Source organism: Salvelinus namaycush, chromosome 18 (genome assembly GCF_016432855.1).
Source record: "Salvelinus namaycush isolate Seneca chromosome 18, SaNama_1.0, whole genome shotgun sequence".
In the NCBI taxonomy this organism is placed as follows: domain Eukaryota; kingdom Metazoa; phylum Chordata; class Actinopteri; order Salmoniformes; family Salmonidae; genus Salvelinus; species Salvelinus namaycush.
In genome coordinates, this window is record NC_052324.1 from 23,759,452 (window position 1) to 23,777,858 (window position 18,407).

Genomic DNA, 18,407 nt, shown 5'->3' on the forward strand with positions numbered 1-18,407 from the left:
TCATTTGCAACTGTTGGACTAATGATTACACCCTAGATCAGTTAGATGCAGTCAAGAGTGTGCTAGGTGGTATTGAATGTGTCACTGTCTGTCACCTTAATTACAACTTTTTTTTTTCTCTCAACCTATGTTTTAAACTTTCATTCATAGATCTAGGTTGTAGCAACCTCATGGTGGGTATAGGGAACATTTTTAGTATCATGTAGTAGCCTAAACCTATCAATGTTACATTGAGCTGGGTGAATGGAATATGAATGACAGTCATCCAATATCCTGTAATAGAAATAAGGCCATGCTCATAAAAAATAAATATCGTACTCCCTCATCTTAAACGGCACCGACCGCCACTAAAGTCAGGGGGTATGAATACTTTCTGAAGGCTCTGTATATCTGTTCCTCTCCCTTACTGAAAAAACAGGCTTCTGGCTAATAGTTGTGGCAAATATTTGGCCAATTTGCAAATGGAGTATGAATATGCAAATTAGATCAGGTTGTTGGTTACTGTGTGTTAACAAAATTGAAATGTATCTACATAAACCAAATCACATATAACTTTAAATGAACTTGCTTCTCACAGAGAAAACAAAGTTAACATAATAAATGTACTAAGTATACTAAACTACATGTATTCAATGTCTCAACAAATGCAAGTAAATCCAATACAACTTGAAATCATCAGCATGGTAATGAAACAAAGAGCAAAGACAGTATATTTCCCAAATAAATAATTTATTTAATATTTTATACAAACACAACATTTACTTGAGAGAAATGTGAACACTTAGGATGTTTAAAGGGGCCATACTTGTCTAAGCACTGTCTAAGCCAGGGGAGTGGGGGGGGGGGGGGGTTCTACTAAGCGAAGTGGAATTGTTTTAAGAGGGTGTTACCAAGGATCATTTTGCTATTTGATTTAGAATTTTAAGACCCCTTGAAGTATCCCCCAAAAATACTTTCTAATTATTTGCAGAAAAATTGTATTTGGCCTTACTGCTATTTGCCCATACAAACACACTGAATAACATATTCACTACATGGAACAACAGATAGCCCCTCTCAAAAAAATATGTAAAGGAAGTTTGTTCTGAAGTGTCTGTCCTATATCTGAGAGACATAAGAAAGATCAGGAAACATACTTTTTTACATGTATTTAACCCCTTATTTTTGGCACTAAACAGTCTCCATATATACACTACCGGTCAAAAGCTACTCATTCAAGGGTTTTTCTTTATTTTTACTATTTTCTACATTGTAGAATAACAGTGAAGACATCATGTAGTAACCAAAAAAGTGTTAAACAAATGAAAATATATTTTATATTTGAGATTCTTCAAATAGCCACCTTTTGCCTTGATGACAGCTTTGCACACTCATGGCATTCCAACAGCCTGGAGGTGTGTTGGGTCATTGTCCTGTTGAAAAACAAATGATAGTTCCACTATGCCCACACCAGATGGGATGGCGTATCGCTGAAGAATTCTGTGGTAGCCATGCTGGTTAAGTGTGCCTTTTTAATTCTAAATAAATCACAGACAGTGTCACCAGCAAAGCACCCCCACACCATAACACCTCCTCCTCCGTGCTTTACGGTGGGAAATACACATGCGGAGATCATCCGTTCACCCACACCGTGTCTCTCAAAGACACAGCGGTTGGAACCAAAAATCTCAAATTTGGACTTCCACCGGTCTAATGTCCATTGCTTGTGTTTCTTCGCCCAATCACATCTTCTTCTTATTAGTGTGCTTTAGTAGTGGTTTCTTTGCAGTAATTCGACCATGAAGGCCTGATTCACACAGTCTCCTCTGAACAGTTGATGTTGAGATGTGTCTGTTACTTGAACTCTTTGAAGCATTTATTTGGGCTGCAATTTCTGAGGCTGGTAACTCTAATGAACTTATCCTCTGCAGCAGAGGTGACTCTGGGTTTTCCATTCCTGTGGCGGTCCTCATGAGAGCCAGTTTCATCATAGCACTTGATGGTTTTTGCAACTGCACTTGAAAAGACTTTCAAAGTTCTTAAAATGTTCAATATTGACTGACCTTCATGTCTTAAAACGTCTACAGGATCGGTGTCACCCCCGCGGGACGGTTGAGCTAACATAGGCTAATGTGATTAGCATGAGGTTGCAAATAACACAAACATTTCCCAGGACATAGACATAAACCCAGCAAAAAAAGAAACGTCCCTTTTTTAGGACCCTGTATTTCAAAGATAATTAGTAAAAATCCAAATAACTTAACAGATCTTCATTGTTCAGTTTATATCTCAGTTGTTGCATCTTGTTATGTTCATACAAATATTTACACATGTTAAGTTTGCTGAAAATAAATGCACTTGACAGAGAGAGGACGTTTATTTTTTTGCAGAGTTTATCTGATATGAACAGAAAGCTTAATTTCTTGTTAATTTAACTGCACTGTCCAATTTACAGTAGCTCCTACAGCGAAATAATACCATGCTATTGTTTGAGGAGAGTGCACAGTTATGAACTTGAAAATGTATTTAAAAAATCAATTAGGCACATTTGGGCAGTCTTGATACAACATTTTAAACAGAAATGCAATGGTTCATTGGATCAGTCTAAAACTTTGCCCATGCACTGCTGCCATCTAGTGGCCAAAATCTAAATTGTGTCTGGGCTGGAATAATACATGATGGCCTTTCACTTGCATTTCAAAGATGATGGTACACATTTTTTAAATTATCTTTTAGGTGACTACCTCATGAAGCTGGTTGAGAGAATGCCAAGAGTGTGCAAAGCTGTCATCAAGACAAAAGGTGGCTACTTTGAAGAATCTCAAATACAAAATATATTTTTATTGGTTTAACACTTTTTTGGTTACTACATGAGTTATTTCATAGTTTTGATGTCATCACTATTTTATACAATGTAGAAAATAGTGAAAATAAAGAAAAACCCTTGAATGAGTAGGTGTTCTAAAACGTTTGACATGTACTGTACGGTCGTGGCCAAAAGTTTTGAGAATGACACAAATATACATTTTCAAAGTTTGCTACTTCAGTGTCTTTAAATATTTTTTGTCAGATGTTACTATGGAATACTGAAGTATAATTACAATCATTTCATAAATGTCAAAGGCTTTTATGGACAATTACAGGAAGTTGATGCAAAGAGTCAATATTTGCAGTGTTGACCCTTCTTTTTCAAGACCTCTGCAATCTGCCCCTGGCATGCTGTCAATTAACTTCTGGGCCACATCCTGACTGATGGCAGCCCATTCGTGCATAATCAATGCTTGGAGTTTGTCAGAATTTGTGGGTTTGTTTGTCCACCCGCCTCTTGAGGATTGACCACAAGTTCTCAATGGGATTAAGGTCTGGGGAGTTTCCTGGCCATGGACCCAAAATATCGATGTTTTGTTCCCCGAGCCACTTAGTTATCACTTTTGCCTTATGGCAAGGTGCTCCATCATGGTGGAAAAGGCATTGTTTGTCACCAAACTGTTCCTGGATGGTTGGGAGAAGTTGCTCACGGAGGATGTGTTGGTACCATTCTTTATTCATGGCTGTGTTCTTAGGGAAATTGTGAGTGAGTGAGCCAACTCCCTTGGCTGAGAAGCAACCCCATACATGAATGGTCTCAGGATGCTTTACTGTTGGCATGACACAGGACTGATGGTAGCGCTCACCTTGTCTTCTCCGGACAAGCTTTTTTCCGGATGCCCCAAACAATCGGAAAGGGGATTCATCAGAGAAAATAACTTTACCCCAGTCCTCAGCAGTCCAATCCCTGTACCTTTTGCAGAATATCAGTCTGTCCCTGATGTTTTTCCTGGAGAGAAGTGGCTTCTTTGCTGCGCTTCTTGACACCAGGCCATCCTCCAAAAGTCTTCGCCTCACTGTGCATGCAGATGCACTCACACCTGCCTGCTGCCATTCCTGAGCAAGCTCTGTACTTGTGGTGCCCCGATCCCACAGCTGAATCAACTTTAGGAGACGGTCCTGGCGCTTGCTGGACTTTCTTGGGCGCTCTGAAGCCTTCTTCACAACAATTGAACCACTCTCCTGGAAGTTCTTGATGATCCGATAAATGGTTGATTTAGGCGCAATCTTACTGGCAGCAATATCCTTGCCTGTGAAGCCCCATTTTTTTCAACTGGTACCGGGGACATTCAGACATGTCTTTTGAAGCCTGTGGGCGTCCTAGAGCAAAACAACATGTTTGTGAAAGTCTCACCCTTCCACAGTGGGGTGGCCCAAACTGTTCGGACACTACAGACAGTTGGTAGATTGGCTGTACCGAGTCCCAAGACGTTTGCCAGGTTCGTAGAGAAAAACAACATGTACAGTGCATTCGGTAAGTATTCAGACCCCTTGACTTTTTCCACATTTTGTTAATTTAGAGTCTTATTCTAAAATGTATGAAATAAAAAAAATCCTCATCATTCTACACACAATACCCCATAATGACAAAGCGAAAACAGGTTTTTAGAAATGTTTGCAAATGTGTTAAATATAAAAAAACAGATACCTTATATAAGTATTCAGACCCTTTGCTATGAGACTCGAAGTTAAGCTCAGGTGCGTCCTGTTTCCATTGATCATCCTTGAGATGTTTCTACAACTTGATTGGAATCCACCTGCGGTAAAAACAATTGATTGGACATGATTTAGAAAGGCACATGCCTGTCTATATAAGGTCCCACAATAGATAGTGCATGTCAGAGCAAAAACCAAGCCATGAGGTCGAAGGAATTGTCCCCAAGAGACACAGTGGCCTCCATGGAGATGGGAGAACCTTCCAGAAAGACAACCATCTCTGCAGCACTCCACCAATCAGGCCTTTGTGGTAGAGTGGCCAGACGGAAGCCACTCCTCAGTAAAAGACACATGACAGCCTTCTTGGAGTTTCCCAAAAGACACCTAAGGACCCTCAGACCATGAGAAACAAGATTCTCTGGTCTGATGAAACCAAGACAACTTTTTGGCCTGAATGCCAAGCATCATGTCTGGAGCAAACCTTGCACCATCCCTATGGTGAAGCATGGTGGTGGCAGCATCATGCTGTGAGGATGTTTTTCAACAGCAGGGACTGGGAGACTAGTCAGGATTGAAGGATAGATGAACGGAGCAAAGGTCAGAGAGATCCTTGATGAAAACCTGCTCCAGAGCGCTCAGGACCTCAGACTGGGGCGAAGGTTCACCTTCCAACAGGACAACGACCCTAAGCGCAAAACCAAGACAACGCAGGAGTGGCTTCAGGACAAGTCTCTGAATGTCCTGAGTGTCCCAAGTCAGAGCCTGGACTTGAACCTGATCTAACATCTTTGAAGAGACCTGAAAATAGTTTTGCAGCGACGCTCCCATCCAAGCTGACAGAGCTTGAGAGGATCTGCAGAGATGAATGGGAGAAACTCCTTAAATACAGGCGTTCCAAGCTTGTAGCGTCATACCCAAGAAGACTCGAGGGTGTAATTGCTGCCAAAGTTGCTTCAACAAAGTACTGAATTCTAGGTTGGTAAATGTGATTTTTCCATTTTTGACTTTGAATACATTTGCAAAAATGTGTAAAAACTTGTTTTTGCTCTGTCATCATGAGGTATTATGTGTAGATTGATGAGGGGAAAAACATTTAATCCACTTTAGAATAAGGCTGTCACGTAATAAAATGTTGAAGAAGTCAAGGGGTCTGAATACTTTTTGAATGCACTGTACATATGTGGGTAGGCCATGTCAAATGGATACATGTTGTAGGCCAAAGTATTACTGGATAGATATACTACCCAGCTAGCACAGATGTTTCAGACCAGATCATCTTGTTTCTCATGGTCTGAGAGTTCTTTAGGTGCCTTTTGGCAAACACCAAGCTGGCGGGCTGTTGTGCCTTTTACTGAGGAGTGGCTTCCGTGGAGTGATTGGTGGAGTGCTGCAGAGATGGTTGTCCTTCTGGAAGGTTCTTGGTCACCTCCTTGACCAAGGCTCTTATCCCCCGATTCTTCAGTTTGGCTGGGCAGCCAGCTCTAGGAAGAGTATTGGTGGTTCGTAACTACTTCCATTTAAGAATGATGGAGGCCACTGTGTTCTTGGGGACCTTCAATGCTGCAGACGTTTTTTGCTACCCTTGCCCAGATCTGTGCCTCGACACAATCCTGTCTCGGAGCTCTACGGACAATTCCTTCAACTTCATGGCTTAGTTTTTGCTCTGACATGCACTGTCAACTGTTGGACCTTATATAGACCGGGGTGTGCTTTTCCAAATCATGTCCAATCAATTCAATTTACCACAGGTGGACTCCAATCAAGTTGTTGAATGATGATCAATGGAAATATGATGCACCTGAGTTCAATTTCGAGTCTCATAGCAAAGGGTCTGAATATTTATGTAAATAGGGTTTTTTGTTTTTAATTTTTAATACATTTGCATTAAAAAAAATAAACAACCTGTTTTACCTTTGTCATTATGGGGTATTGTGTGTAGATTGATGAGAGAGAAAAAAACAATTCAATAAATTTTAGAATAAAATGTGGAAAAAGTCAAGGGCTCTGAATACTTTCCGAGAATGCACTGTATTTAGTTACCCATTCAGTCTTACCACAGCGGTGTAAGTGCCCTGGGACTGACAGAGAAAGAGAGTTTGAGACTGAGATGGTTATTAATGCATTAGTAAGAGTTGGGATGGGGGAGTGAGTGGAGTGGAGTGGAGTGGTGGCATGACTGTTGTTGTGTAACCAAGGCAAGACACATACACCAACCTACCAGTCTGATCCTGGAAAAACTCTCAGATTGCTATCACCCAGTCAATAAGAGAACGGAATGTATATGTTTTTAAATAACATTCTTAGAACGTTCTGTGAAAGTTACTTACATTTTCTTCTATTTTTTTATGTAAAGTTTTCTTCATGTTCTGAGAATGGAATTTAGAGCTAATTGATGTTAATGTGTAGATTATTTTTTACATTCCCGGAATATTGCCAAGGACTGACATAAGAGATACATACATTCTTTGAACGTTCTGAGAACATCTAAGTCACACCATTTTTTTATGCTCCCAGAATGTTATAAAAATATGACATTAAATAGAATTACATGGGAACGCATGTGGAATGTTCTATAGAAGAACGTTATTTCTTAACGTTCTCTGAACTATTTGAGAACATTACTTTCAATAGAACCATGAGGAAACCTGTAGGAAATGTTATGCTGAAGTACTGAAAGAACGTTTTTCCCAATGTTGTTCCCAATGTCAAACCAGTTGAAACGTCCATTACCAAAAAAAAGTATTAAATGTAACCATGTTAGAACTTTTAGAAAACATTCAGTTAAAGTAATAAAAATAAAGAAAATACAAATGTTTTGTCAAGTTCCTTTAATACCTATCTTGCACCATTCCCAGAAAGGGTTGGGAATGTTGTATGCAAAATAACCATAGGACATCTACTGAACGCTCTCACCAAGCTTTAAACAACATATGGTTCTCAGAACGTTATGTTCTAGCTCGGAGTGCTGTAGTGTTTTCCTGATCTTGCTGCCCCAGTGTCTCTATGTTTTGTATTGTCTAATCAAATCAAATGTTATTAGTCACATGCACCGAATACAACAGGTGAACATTACAGTGAAATGCTTACACATTTGATTAGATGCAAGATAGTGGCTGGCGAAAGTATTCACCCCCCTTTGCATTTGTCCTATTTTGTTTCCTTACAACCTGGAATTAAAATAGATTTTTGGGGGGTTTGTATCATTTTATTTACACAACATGCCTACCACTTTGAAGATGCAAAATATGTTTTATTGTGAAACAAACAAGAAATAAGACAAAAAAAAACAGAAAACTTGAACGTTCATAACTATTTACCCCCCCCCAAAAGTCAATACTTTGTCAAGCCACCTTTTGCAGCAATTACAGCTGCAAGTCTCTTGGGGTATGTCTCTCTATAAGCTTGGCACATCTAGTCACTGGGATTTTTGCCCATTCTTCAATGCAAACTGCTCCAGCTCCTTCAAGTTGGATGGGTTCCGCTGGTGTACAGCAATCTTTAAGTCATACCACAGATTCTCAATTGTATTGAGGTCTGGGCTTTGACTAGGCCATTACAATACATTTAAATGTTTCCCCTTAAACTTCATATGGCTGCAATCCCGCTACCGGGATCGATATGACAACAGTCAGTGAAAGTGCAGGGCGCCAAATTCAAACAACAGAAATCTCATAATTAAAATTCCTCAAACATACATGTATCTTATACCATTTTAAAGGTAATCTTGTTGTTTACCCCACCAATGTGTCTGATTTCAAATATGCTTTTCAGCGAAAGCACTACAAACGATTATGTTAGGTCACCACCAAACCACAATAAGCACAGCCATTTTTCCAGTGAAATATAGCAGTCACAAAAAGCAGAAATAGAGAAAATAAATCACTAACCTTTGATTATCTTCATCAGATGACACTCATAGGACTTCATGTTACACAATACATGCATGTTTTGTTTGATAAAGTTCATATTTATATAAAAAAATCTGAGTTTACATTGGCACGTTACATTCACTAGTTCCAAAAACATCAAGTGAATTTGCATAGCCACATCGTTTCAACAGAAATACTCATCATAAATGTAGATGATAATACAAGTTATACACATGGAATTATAGATATACCTCTCCTTAATGCAACCGCTGTGTCAGATTTCAAAAAAACTTTACGGAAAAAGCAACCCATGCAATAATCTGAGACGGCGCTCAGAAATATAATACAATTATCCGCCATTTTGGAGTCAACAGAAACCAGAAAATACATGATAAATGTTTCCTTACCTTTGAACTTCATCAGAATGCAGTCCTAGGAATCCCAGGTCCACAATAAATGCTTGATTTGTTCGATAATGTCCGTTATTTATGTCCAATTAGCTACTTTGGTTAGCCCGTTTGGTAAACAATTCCAAAGTCACAAAGCGCGTCCACTATAACGTGACGAAATGTCCAAAAGTTCCGTAACAGTCAGTAGAAACATGTCAAACGATGTACTGAATCAATCTTTAGAATGTTGTTAACATACATCTTGAATAACGTTCCAACCGGAGAATTAGATTGACTTCAGTTGAGCGATGGAACGGAGCTGCCTATCCCATGAACGCGCGTGGTCAAAGCATGGTCAGCTTGTGGCAGTGGTGACTAATTCCTGTCTCCTTCGGCCCCCCTTCACATTAGAGTCATTGACTGTTGACATCTAGTGGAAGCCGTAGGAAGTGAAAACTCATCCATATCTCGCTGTAATTTCAATGAGAGCTTGGTTGAAAATCTGCCACCCCCAGAAAAAATCCAAACAGGAAGTGGAACTTCTCAGGTTTTTGCCTGCCATATGAGTTCTGTTATACTCACAGACATAATTCAAACAGTTTTAGAAACTTCAGAGTGTTTTCTATCCAATACTAATAATACTATGCAAATATTAGCAACTATGACTGAGGAGCAGGCTGTTTACTCTGGGCACCTCTGTGCACCTTTCATCCAAGCTTGTCAATACTGCCCCTGCAGCCATAAGAAGTTAAACCACTCGAGTGTTGCTTTAGCAGTATGCTTAGGGTCATTGTCCTGTTGGAAGGCGAACATCCGTCCCAGTCTCAAATCTCTGGAAGACTGATACAGCTTTCCCTCAAGAATTTCCCTGTATTTAGCACCATCCTTCAATTCTGACCAGTTTCCCAGTCCCTGCCGATGAAAAACATCCCCACAGCATGATGCTGTCACCACCATGCTTCACTGTGGGGATTGTGTTCTCGGGGTGATGAGAGGTGTTGGGTTTGTGCCAGACATAAAGTTTTCCTTGATGGCCAAAAAGCTACATTTTAGTCTCATCTGACCAGAGTACCTTCTTTCATACGTTTGGGGAATCTCTCACATGCCTTTTGGCGAACATCAAACGTGTTTGCTTATTTTTTTCTTTAAGCAATGGCTTTTTTCTGGCCACTTTTCCGTAAAGACCAGCTCTGTGGAGTGTACGGCTTAAAGTGGTCCTATGGACAGATACTCCAATCTCTGCTGTGGAGCTTTGCAGCTCCTTCAGGGTTATCTTTGGTCTCTTTGTTGCCTCTGATTAATGCCCTCCTTGCCTGGTCTGTGAGTTTTGGTGGGAGGCCCTCTCTTGGCAGGTTTGTTGTGGTGCCATATTCTTACAATTTTTGAATAATGGATTTAATGGTGCTCCGTGGGATGTTCAAAGTTTCTGATATTTTTTTATAACCCAACCCTGATCTGTACTTCTCCACAACTTTGTCCCTGACCTGTTTGGAGAGCTCCTTGGTCTTCATCGTGCCGCTTGTTTGGTGGTGCCCCTTGCTTAGTGGTGTTTCAGACTCTGGGGCCTTTCAGAACAGGTGTATATATACTGAGATCATTTGACAGATCACGTGACACTTAGATTGCACACAGGTGGACTTTATTTATCTAATTATGTGACTTCTGAAGGTAAATAGTTGCACCAGATCTTATTTAGGAGCTTCATAGCAAAGGGGTTGAATACATATGCATGCACCACTTTTGCATTTTAAATTTTTTAGATTTTTTTTACTATTTTGTCTATGTCCATTACATGAAATCCAAATAAAAATCTATTTAAATTACAAGTTGTAAAGCAACAAATTTTGAAAAATGCCAAGGGGGATGAATACTTTTGCAAGGCACTGTATGAGCCCCTAACCAACAATGCAGTTAAAAAAAAATTCGGATAGGAATAATAAATAAAAGTAACAAGTAATTTAAAGAGCAGCAGTAAAATAACAATAGCGAAATTATATACGGGGGGTACCGGTACAGAGTCAATGTGCGGGGGCACCGGTTAGTTGAGGTAATATGTACATGTAGGTAGAGTTATTAAAGTGACTACACATAGATGATAACAACAGAGAGTAACAGTGATGTAAAATAGGGGGGGGGGGGGCAATGCAAATAGTCTGGGTGGCCATTTTATTAGATGTTCAGGATTCTTATGGCTTGGGGGTAGAAGCGGTTTAGAAGCCTCTTGGACCTAGACTTGGCTCTCCGGTACCGCTTGCTGTGCGGAAGCAGAGAGAACAGTCTATGACTAGGGTGGCTGGAGTCTTTGACAATTTTTAGGGCCTTCCTCTGACACCGCCTGGTATAGTGGTCCTGGATGGCAGGAAGCTTGGCCCCAGTGATGGACTGGGCCATTCGCACTACCCTCTGTAGTAGAGGTCGACCGATTATGATTTTTCAATGCCGATACCGATACCGATTTATTGGAGGACAAAAAAAGCCGATGCCGATTTATAAAAAAATAAATAATAATAATTACAAATATATATATATATACACTGCTCAAAAAAATAAAGGGAACACTTAAACAACACAATGTAACTCCAAGTCAATCACACTTCTGTGAAATCAAACTGTCCACTTAGGAAGCAACACTGATTGACAATAAATTTCACATGCTGTTGTGCAAATGGAATAGACAAAAGGTGGAAATTATAGGCAATTAGCAAGACACCCCCAATAAAGGAGTGATTCTGCAGGTGGTGACCACAGACCACTTCTCAGTTCCTATGCTTCCTGGCTTATGTTTTGGTCACTTTTGAATGCTGGCGGTGCTCTCACTCTAGTGGTAGCATGAGACGGAGTCTACAACCCACACAAGTGGCTCAGGTAGTGCAGCTCATCCAGGATGGCACATCAATGCGAGCTGTGGCAAGAAGGTTTGCTGTGTCTGTCAGCGTAGTGTCCAGAGCATGGAGGCGCTACCAGGAGACAGGCCAGTACATCAGGAGACGTGGAGGAGGCCTTAGGAGGGCAACAACCCAGCAGCAGGACCGCTACCTCCGCCTTTGAGCAGGAGGAGCACTGCCAGAGCCCCGCAAAATGACCTCCAGCAGGCCACAAATGTGCATGTGTCAGCATATGGTCTCACAAGGGGTCTGAGGATCTCATCTCGGTACCTAATGGCAGTCAGGCTACCTCTGGTGAGCACATGGAGGGCTGTGCGGCCCCACAAAGAAATGCCACCCCACACCATGACTGACCCACCGCCAAACCGGTCATGCTGGAGGATGTTGCAGGCAGCAGAACGTTCTCCACGGTGTCTCCAGACTCTGTCACGTCTGTCACATGTGCTCATGTGCTCAGTGTGAACCTGCTTTCATCTGTGAAGAGCACAGGGCGCCAGTGGCGAATTTGCCAATCTTGGTGTTCTCTGGCAAATGCCAAACGTCCTGCACGGTGTTGGGCTGTAAGCACAACCCCCACCTGTGGACGTCGGGCCCTCATACCACCCTCATGGAGTCTGTTTCTGACCGTTTGAGCAGACACATGCACATTTGTGGCCTGCTGGAGGTCATTTTGCGGGGCTCTGGCAGTGCTCCTCCTGCTCAAAGGCGGAGGTAGCGGTCCTGCTGCTGGGTTGTTGCCCTCCTAAGGCCTCCTCCACGTCTCCTGATGTACTGGCCTGTCTCCTGGTAGCGCCTCCATGCTCTGGACACTACGCTGACAGACACAGCAAACCTTCTTGCCACAGCTCGCATTGATGTGCCATCCTGGATGAGCTGCACTACCTGAGCCACTTGTGTGGGTTGTAGACTCCGTCTCATGCTACCACTAGAGTGAGAGCACCGCCAGCATTCAAAAGTGACCAAAACATAAGCCAGGAAGCATAGGAACTGAGAAGTGGTCTGTGGTCACCACCTGCAGAATCACTCCTTTATTGGGGGTGTCTTGCTAATTGCCTATAATTTCCACCTTTTGTCTATTCCATTTGCACAACAGCATGTGAAATTTATTGTCAATCAGTGTTGCTTCCTAAGTGGACAGTTTGATTTCACAGAAGTGTGATTGACTTGGAGTTACATTGTGTTGTTTAAGTGTTCCCTTTATTTTTTTGAGCAGTGTATATCATACACACACACACATTTTTGTAATAATGACAATTGCAACAATACTGAATGAACAATGAACACTTTTATTTTAACTTAATATAATACATAAATACACACACGCACACAGCTCTGAAGTGACAATGATACTGAAGAGTCTGCTTAGGAGACAAATACTCTCAACTGTTTGAATAAAAATAGAGTTTAAGTTACCTGTGATGAATGTTGAAAACAAAAACTTTAATTTCTATATGCAGGAAATCCTATTTTAATAATGGGCATGGTAAGAATTGACAACCAAAGTGCGAGTCATAATTCCCATGACACCTAGCAAAATCTGAAAAGCGGTTCCTTCATTTATTCCATAGGATATTTTTAGATTCACTTAAAATAAGGTCTGTGTTTCGTGTAGGCTTACATCACCGTGCCAATTTTATAACTGTGTAGATATCCATAGGACAAGGTAACTCTGATCAATATTGGCTAAATATAAGCGAAGATAAAAAAAAAAAATTGTAGAGTGGATTTATGAAAATATGTTGACAAACGTTACCTTATCCTAGTGAGATTTACACAGGTATCAAAACATTGAGGCGGTTTAAACCTGCACGAAACACAGACCTTATTTGAAGTAGATCAAGACATTCTCTATGGAAGACATGAACGGTAAAATAACGAAGGAAACCCTTTCAAATTCAGCCGCAAGTTATTACAGGAATTATAACGCGTCGACTATTTCTCTCTAAACCATATACCTTTGACTAATCAGGAAACTATCACCTCGAGAAAAAAAAATGTTTATTCCGTTCCGTATTTTATCTAACGGGTGGCATCCATGAGTCTAAATATTCCTGTTATATTGCACAACCTTCAATGTTGTCATAATTACGTAAAGTTCTGGCAAATTAGTTCGCAAAGAGCCAGGCGGCCCAAACTGTTGCATATACCCTGACTCTGCGTGCAATGAACGCAAGAGAAATGACACAATTTCACCTGGTTAATATTGCCTGCTAACCTGGATTTCTTTTTAGCTAAATATGTAGGTTTAAAAATATATACTTGTGTATTGATTTTAAGAAAGGCATTGATGTTTATGGTTAAGTACACATTGGAGCAATGACAGTCATTGATTGATTGTTTTTTATAAGATAAGTTTAATGCTAGCTAGCAACTTACCTTAGCTTACTGCATTCGCTAACGGGCAGGTTCCTCATGGAGTGCAATGTAATCAATGCAAGATTGGATCCCCCGAGCTGACAAGGTTAAAAATCTGTTCCTAGGCCGTCATTGAAAATAAGAATGTGTTCTTAACTGACTTGCCTAGTTAAATAAAGAATAAATAAAGGTGTAAAAAAAATACAAAAATATTTAAAAATATTTTTTTTTAATCGGCAAATCGGCGCCCAAAAATACCGATTTCCGATTGTTATGAAAACTTGAAATCGGCCCCGATTAATCGGCCATTCCGATTAATCGGTCGACCTCTACTCTGTAGTGCCTTGTGGTCGGAGGCCGAGCAGTTGCCATACCAGGCAGTGATGCAACCAGTCAGGATGCTCTCGATGGTGCAGCTGTAGAACCTTTTGAGGATCTGATGACCCATGCCAAATCTTTTCAGTCTCCTGAGGGGGAATAGGTTTTGTTGTGCCCCCGTCACGACTCTCTTGGTGTGCTTGGACCATGTTAGTTTGTTGGTGATGTGGACACCAAGGAACTTGAAGCTCTCAACTTGCTCTGCTACAGCCACGTTGATGAGAATGGGGGCGTGCTCAGTCCTCTTTTTCCTGTAGTCCACAATCATCTCCATTGTCTTGATCACGTTGAGGGAGAGGTTGTTGTCCTGGAACCACACGGACAGGTCTCTGACCTCCTCCCTATAGGCTGTCTCGTCGTTGTCAGTGATCAGGCCTACCACTGTTGTGTCATTAAATGACACAACAAACTTAAATGGTGTTGGAGTCGTGCCTGGCCGTGCAGTCATGTGTGAACAGGAAGTACAGGAGGGGACTGAGCACGCACGCCTGAGGGGCCCCTGTGTTGAGAATTAACTTGGCGGATGTGTTGTTACCTACCCTTACCACCTGGGGGCGGCCCGTCAGGAAGTCCAGAATCCAGTTGCAGAGGGACGTGTTTAGTCCCAGGGTCCTTAGCTTATTGATGAGCTTCGAGGGCACTGTGGTGTTGAACACTGAGCTGTAGTCAATGAATAGCATTCTCACATAGGTGTTCCTTTTGTCCAGGTGGGAAAGGGCAGTGTAGAGTGCAATAGAGATGGCATCATCTGTGGATCTGTTAGGGCGGTATGCAAATTGGAGTGGGTCTAGGGTTTCTGGCATAATGATGTTAATGTGAGCCATGACCAGCCTTTCAAAGCACTTTATGGCTACAGATGTGAGTGCTACGAGTCGGTAGTCATTTAGGCAGGTTACTTTAGTGTTATTGGGCACAGGGACTATGGTGGTCTGCTTAAAACATATTGGTATTGTAGACGCGGACAGAGAGAGGTTGAAAATGTCAGTGAAGACACTTGCCAGTTTGTCAACGCATGCTCGCAGTACACGTCCTGGTAATTCGTCTGGCACTGCGGCCTGGTAAATGTTGGCCTGTTTAAAGGTCTTACCCACATTGGCTGCGGAGAGCGTGATCACACAGTCTTCCAAAACAGCTGGTGCTCTCATGCATGTTTCAGTGTCATTTGCATCGAAGTGAGCATAGAAGTAGTTTAGCTCGTTTGGTAGGCTCGTGTCACTGGGCAGCTCTCGGCTGTGCTTCCCTTTGTAGTCTGTAATGGTTTGCAAGCCCTGCCACATCTGACGAGCGTCAGAGCCGGTGTAGTACGATTCAATCTTAGTCCTGTATTGACGCTTTGCCTGTTTGATGGTTTGTCGGAGGGCATAGCGGGATTTCTTATAAGCGTCCAGCAGCTCTAGCGTTTAGCTCAGTGCAGATGTTGCCTGTAATCCATGGCGTTTGGTTGGTGTATGTACGTACAGTTACTGTGAGGACGACATCATCGATGCACTTATTGATGAAGCCAGTGACTTATGTAATGTACTCCTCAATGCCATCAGAGGATTCCTGGAACATTCCAGTCTGTGCTAGCAAAACAGTCCTGTAGCTTAGCATCTGCTTCATCTGACCACTTTTTTAATTGATTGAGTCACTGGTGCTTCCTGCTTTAATTTTTGCTTGTAAGCAGGAATCAGGAGAATAGAATTATGGTCAGATTTGCCAAATGGAAGGCGAGGGTGAGCTTTGTATACGTCTCTGTGTGAAGTAAAGGTGGTCCAGAGTTTTTTCCCTCTGGTTGCACATTTAAAATGCTGATAGAATGCTGATAGAAAGGACAGATTTAAGTTTCCCTGCATTAAAGTCCCCGGCTACTAGGAGCGCCGTCTCTGGGTGAGCGTTTTCCTGTTTGCTTATGGCAGAATACAGCTCATTCAGTGCTGTCTTAGTGCCAGCATCAGTCTGTGGTGGTAAGTAGACATCTACGAAAAATACAGATGAAAACTCTCTAGGTAGATAGAGTATCTCATGATAAGCTGTAGACCACACTAACTCAGGCGAGCAAAACCTTGAGACTTCCTTAGATATCGTGCAGCAGCTGTTCTAACCTGCCGATACAGCGTATAACCAGCCAGCTGAATGTTGATAATGTCGTCGTTCAGCCACGACTCCGTGAAGCATAAGATATTACAGTTTTGAATGTCCCGTTGGTAATTTAATCTTCCGCGTAGGTCATCGAATTTATTTTCCAAAGATTGCTGTGTGCTAGCAGAATGGAAGAAAGTGGAGGTTTATTCGATCGCCTATGAATTCTCAGAAGGCAGCCCACCCTATGGCCCCTTTTTCTCCACCTTCTCTTTACGCAAATGACGGGGATCTGGGCCTGTTCCCGGGAAAGCGGTATATCATTCATGTCGGACTTGTTAAAGGAAAAAAGGATTCTGCCAGTCCGTGGTGAGTAATCGCAGTTCTGATGTCCAGAAGTTATTTTCGGTCAAAAGAGACAGTAGCAGCAACATTATGTACAAAATAAGTTAATAAGTTACAAACAACGCAAAGAAACGAACAAAAAAACACAATTGGTTAGGAATATGTAAAACGTCAGCCTTGTTCTCCGGCGCCATCTTTACATTGGAGTAGATGGTGTAGCCAAAGTCCTGGCTGATGAGGCACACACCGCCCGTTTGGACATTCTTGGCCCAGCCGCAGAAGCGGGGCATGTAGCCTTGTATGTTTATCCTGCTTGCATTTCCATATGGGATAATAAAATTTACCTTGCTAAATTATTTTTGTTTCTTCTCTCTCAGGTATCTGGGAATCACCCGGCCCCTCACATACCCAGCCAGGCAGAACGGCCAGCTGATGGCCAAGATGATCCTGGGGGTGTGGTTGGTGTCCGCCTCCATCACCCTGCCCCCCTTCTGTGGCTGGGCCAAGAATGTCCACACGGGCGGCGTGTGCCTCATCAGCCAGGACTTTGGCTACACCATCTACTCTACGGCTGTGGCCTTCTACATCCCCATGCTCGTCATGCTCTTTATGTACTACAAGATCTTCAGGGCCGCCCGCAAGAGCGGTCTCAAGCACCGCTTCACCGACTTTGCCCGGCGGGAGCGGCTGGAGACAGTGGCCAGTGAGGCGCTGAGGATGCAGGGCCTGAAGCCGCAAGGTGTGGCCGAGGAGTGTGCGGCGCTATCCCGTTTGCTGTCCCGCGAGCGCCGCAACATCTCCATCTTCAAAAGGGAGCAGAAGGCGGCCACCACGCTGGGGGTAATCGTCGGTGTGTTCTCTGTCTGCTGGCTGCCCTTCTTCATCCTGTCCACAGCTAGGCCCTTCATCTGCGGGGTGGAGTGCAGCTGCGTGCCCATCTGGCTGGAAAGGTTCCTCCTCTGGCTGGGTTATGCCAACTCCCTCATGAACCCCTTCATCTATGCCTTCTTTAACCGGGATCTGCGCTCCACCTACAAGGACCTGCTACGATGCCGCTACCGCAACATCAACCGACGCCTGTCCGCCGTGGGCGTGCATGAGGCCCTCAAGGTGTAGGAGGAAGAGGACAAGGATGATGAGGAGGAGAGTTTGGGGCCCCAGAAGCGTCCAAGGAATTTTAAATGCCGTCCTTATTGCAAAAACTACTGGGAAGTGCAGTTTCTGTGGTTGTATAATGGAGGCTTAGAGGGATGACCTGTGACCTGCCGGTAGTATTGTAGATAAAGACAGAGGCTGACTGTTACTTCCTCTCTAACCCACTGCAGAAGCACAGAGATAAGGCCATTACTTAGGTCTGTGTCTGTGTGACTCACTCAGTCATTCTATTTTGGAACCCAAAACCATGGACCGTATTTGACGGGCTATTTAAGTTGACACTGGCTTTGTGCATATGCTACAGTTCAGTCCTGACTTCATATTAATGTCAGGTGGATGGTGCATTGACTGGGGAAATGACATGCGGACCATGGCGATAATTCTGGGTCATTCAAAGCATGGGCTGCGAATAGATTTCTGCATGAGGATATTTGCCAAATTGATGCTTGGGCAAGTGGGTGCCAGTG

At 42.6% G+C, this 18,407-nt stretch overlaps 1 protein-coding gene across 1 annotated transcript in view; it reads left to right on the top strand.

The window, feature by feature from the left end:
* LOC120062883 (5-hydroxytryptamine receptor 7-like) overlaps positions 1–17,901 on the top strand; it is an 81,508-nt gene extending 63,607 nt beyond the window's left edge. The window contains exon 2 of the mRNA XM_039012951.1: positions 17,163–17,901. Coding sequence (XP_038868879.1) covers positions 17,163–17,901 — 739 coding nt within the window. The remainder of the gene's footprint in view (positions 1–17,162) is intronic.
* Positions 17,902–18,407: the final 506 nt, after the last annotated feature.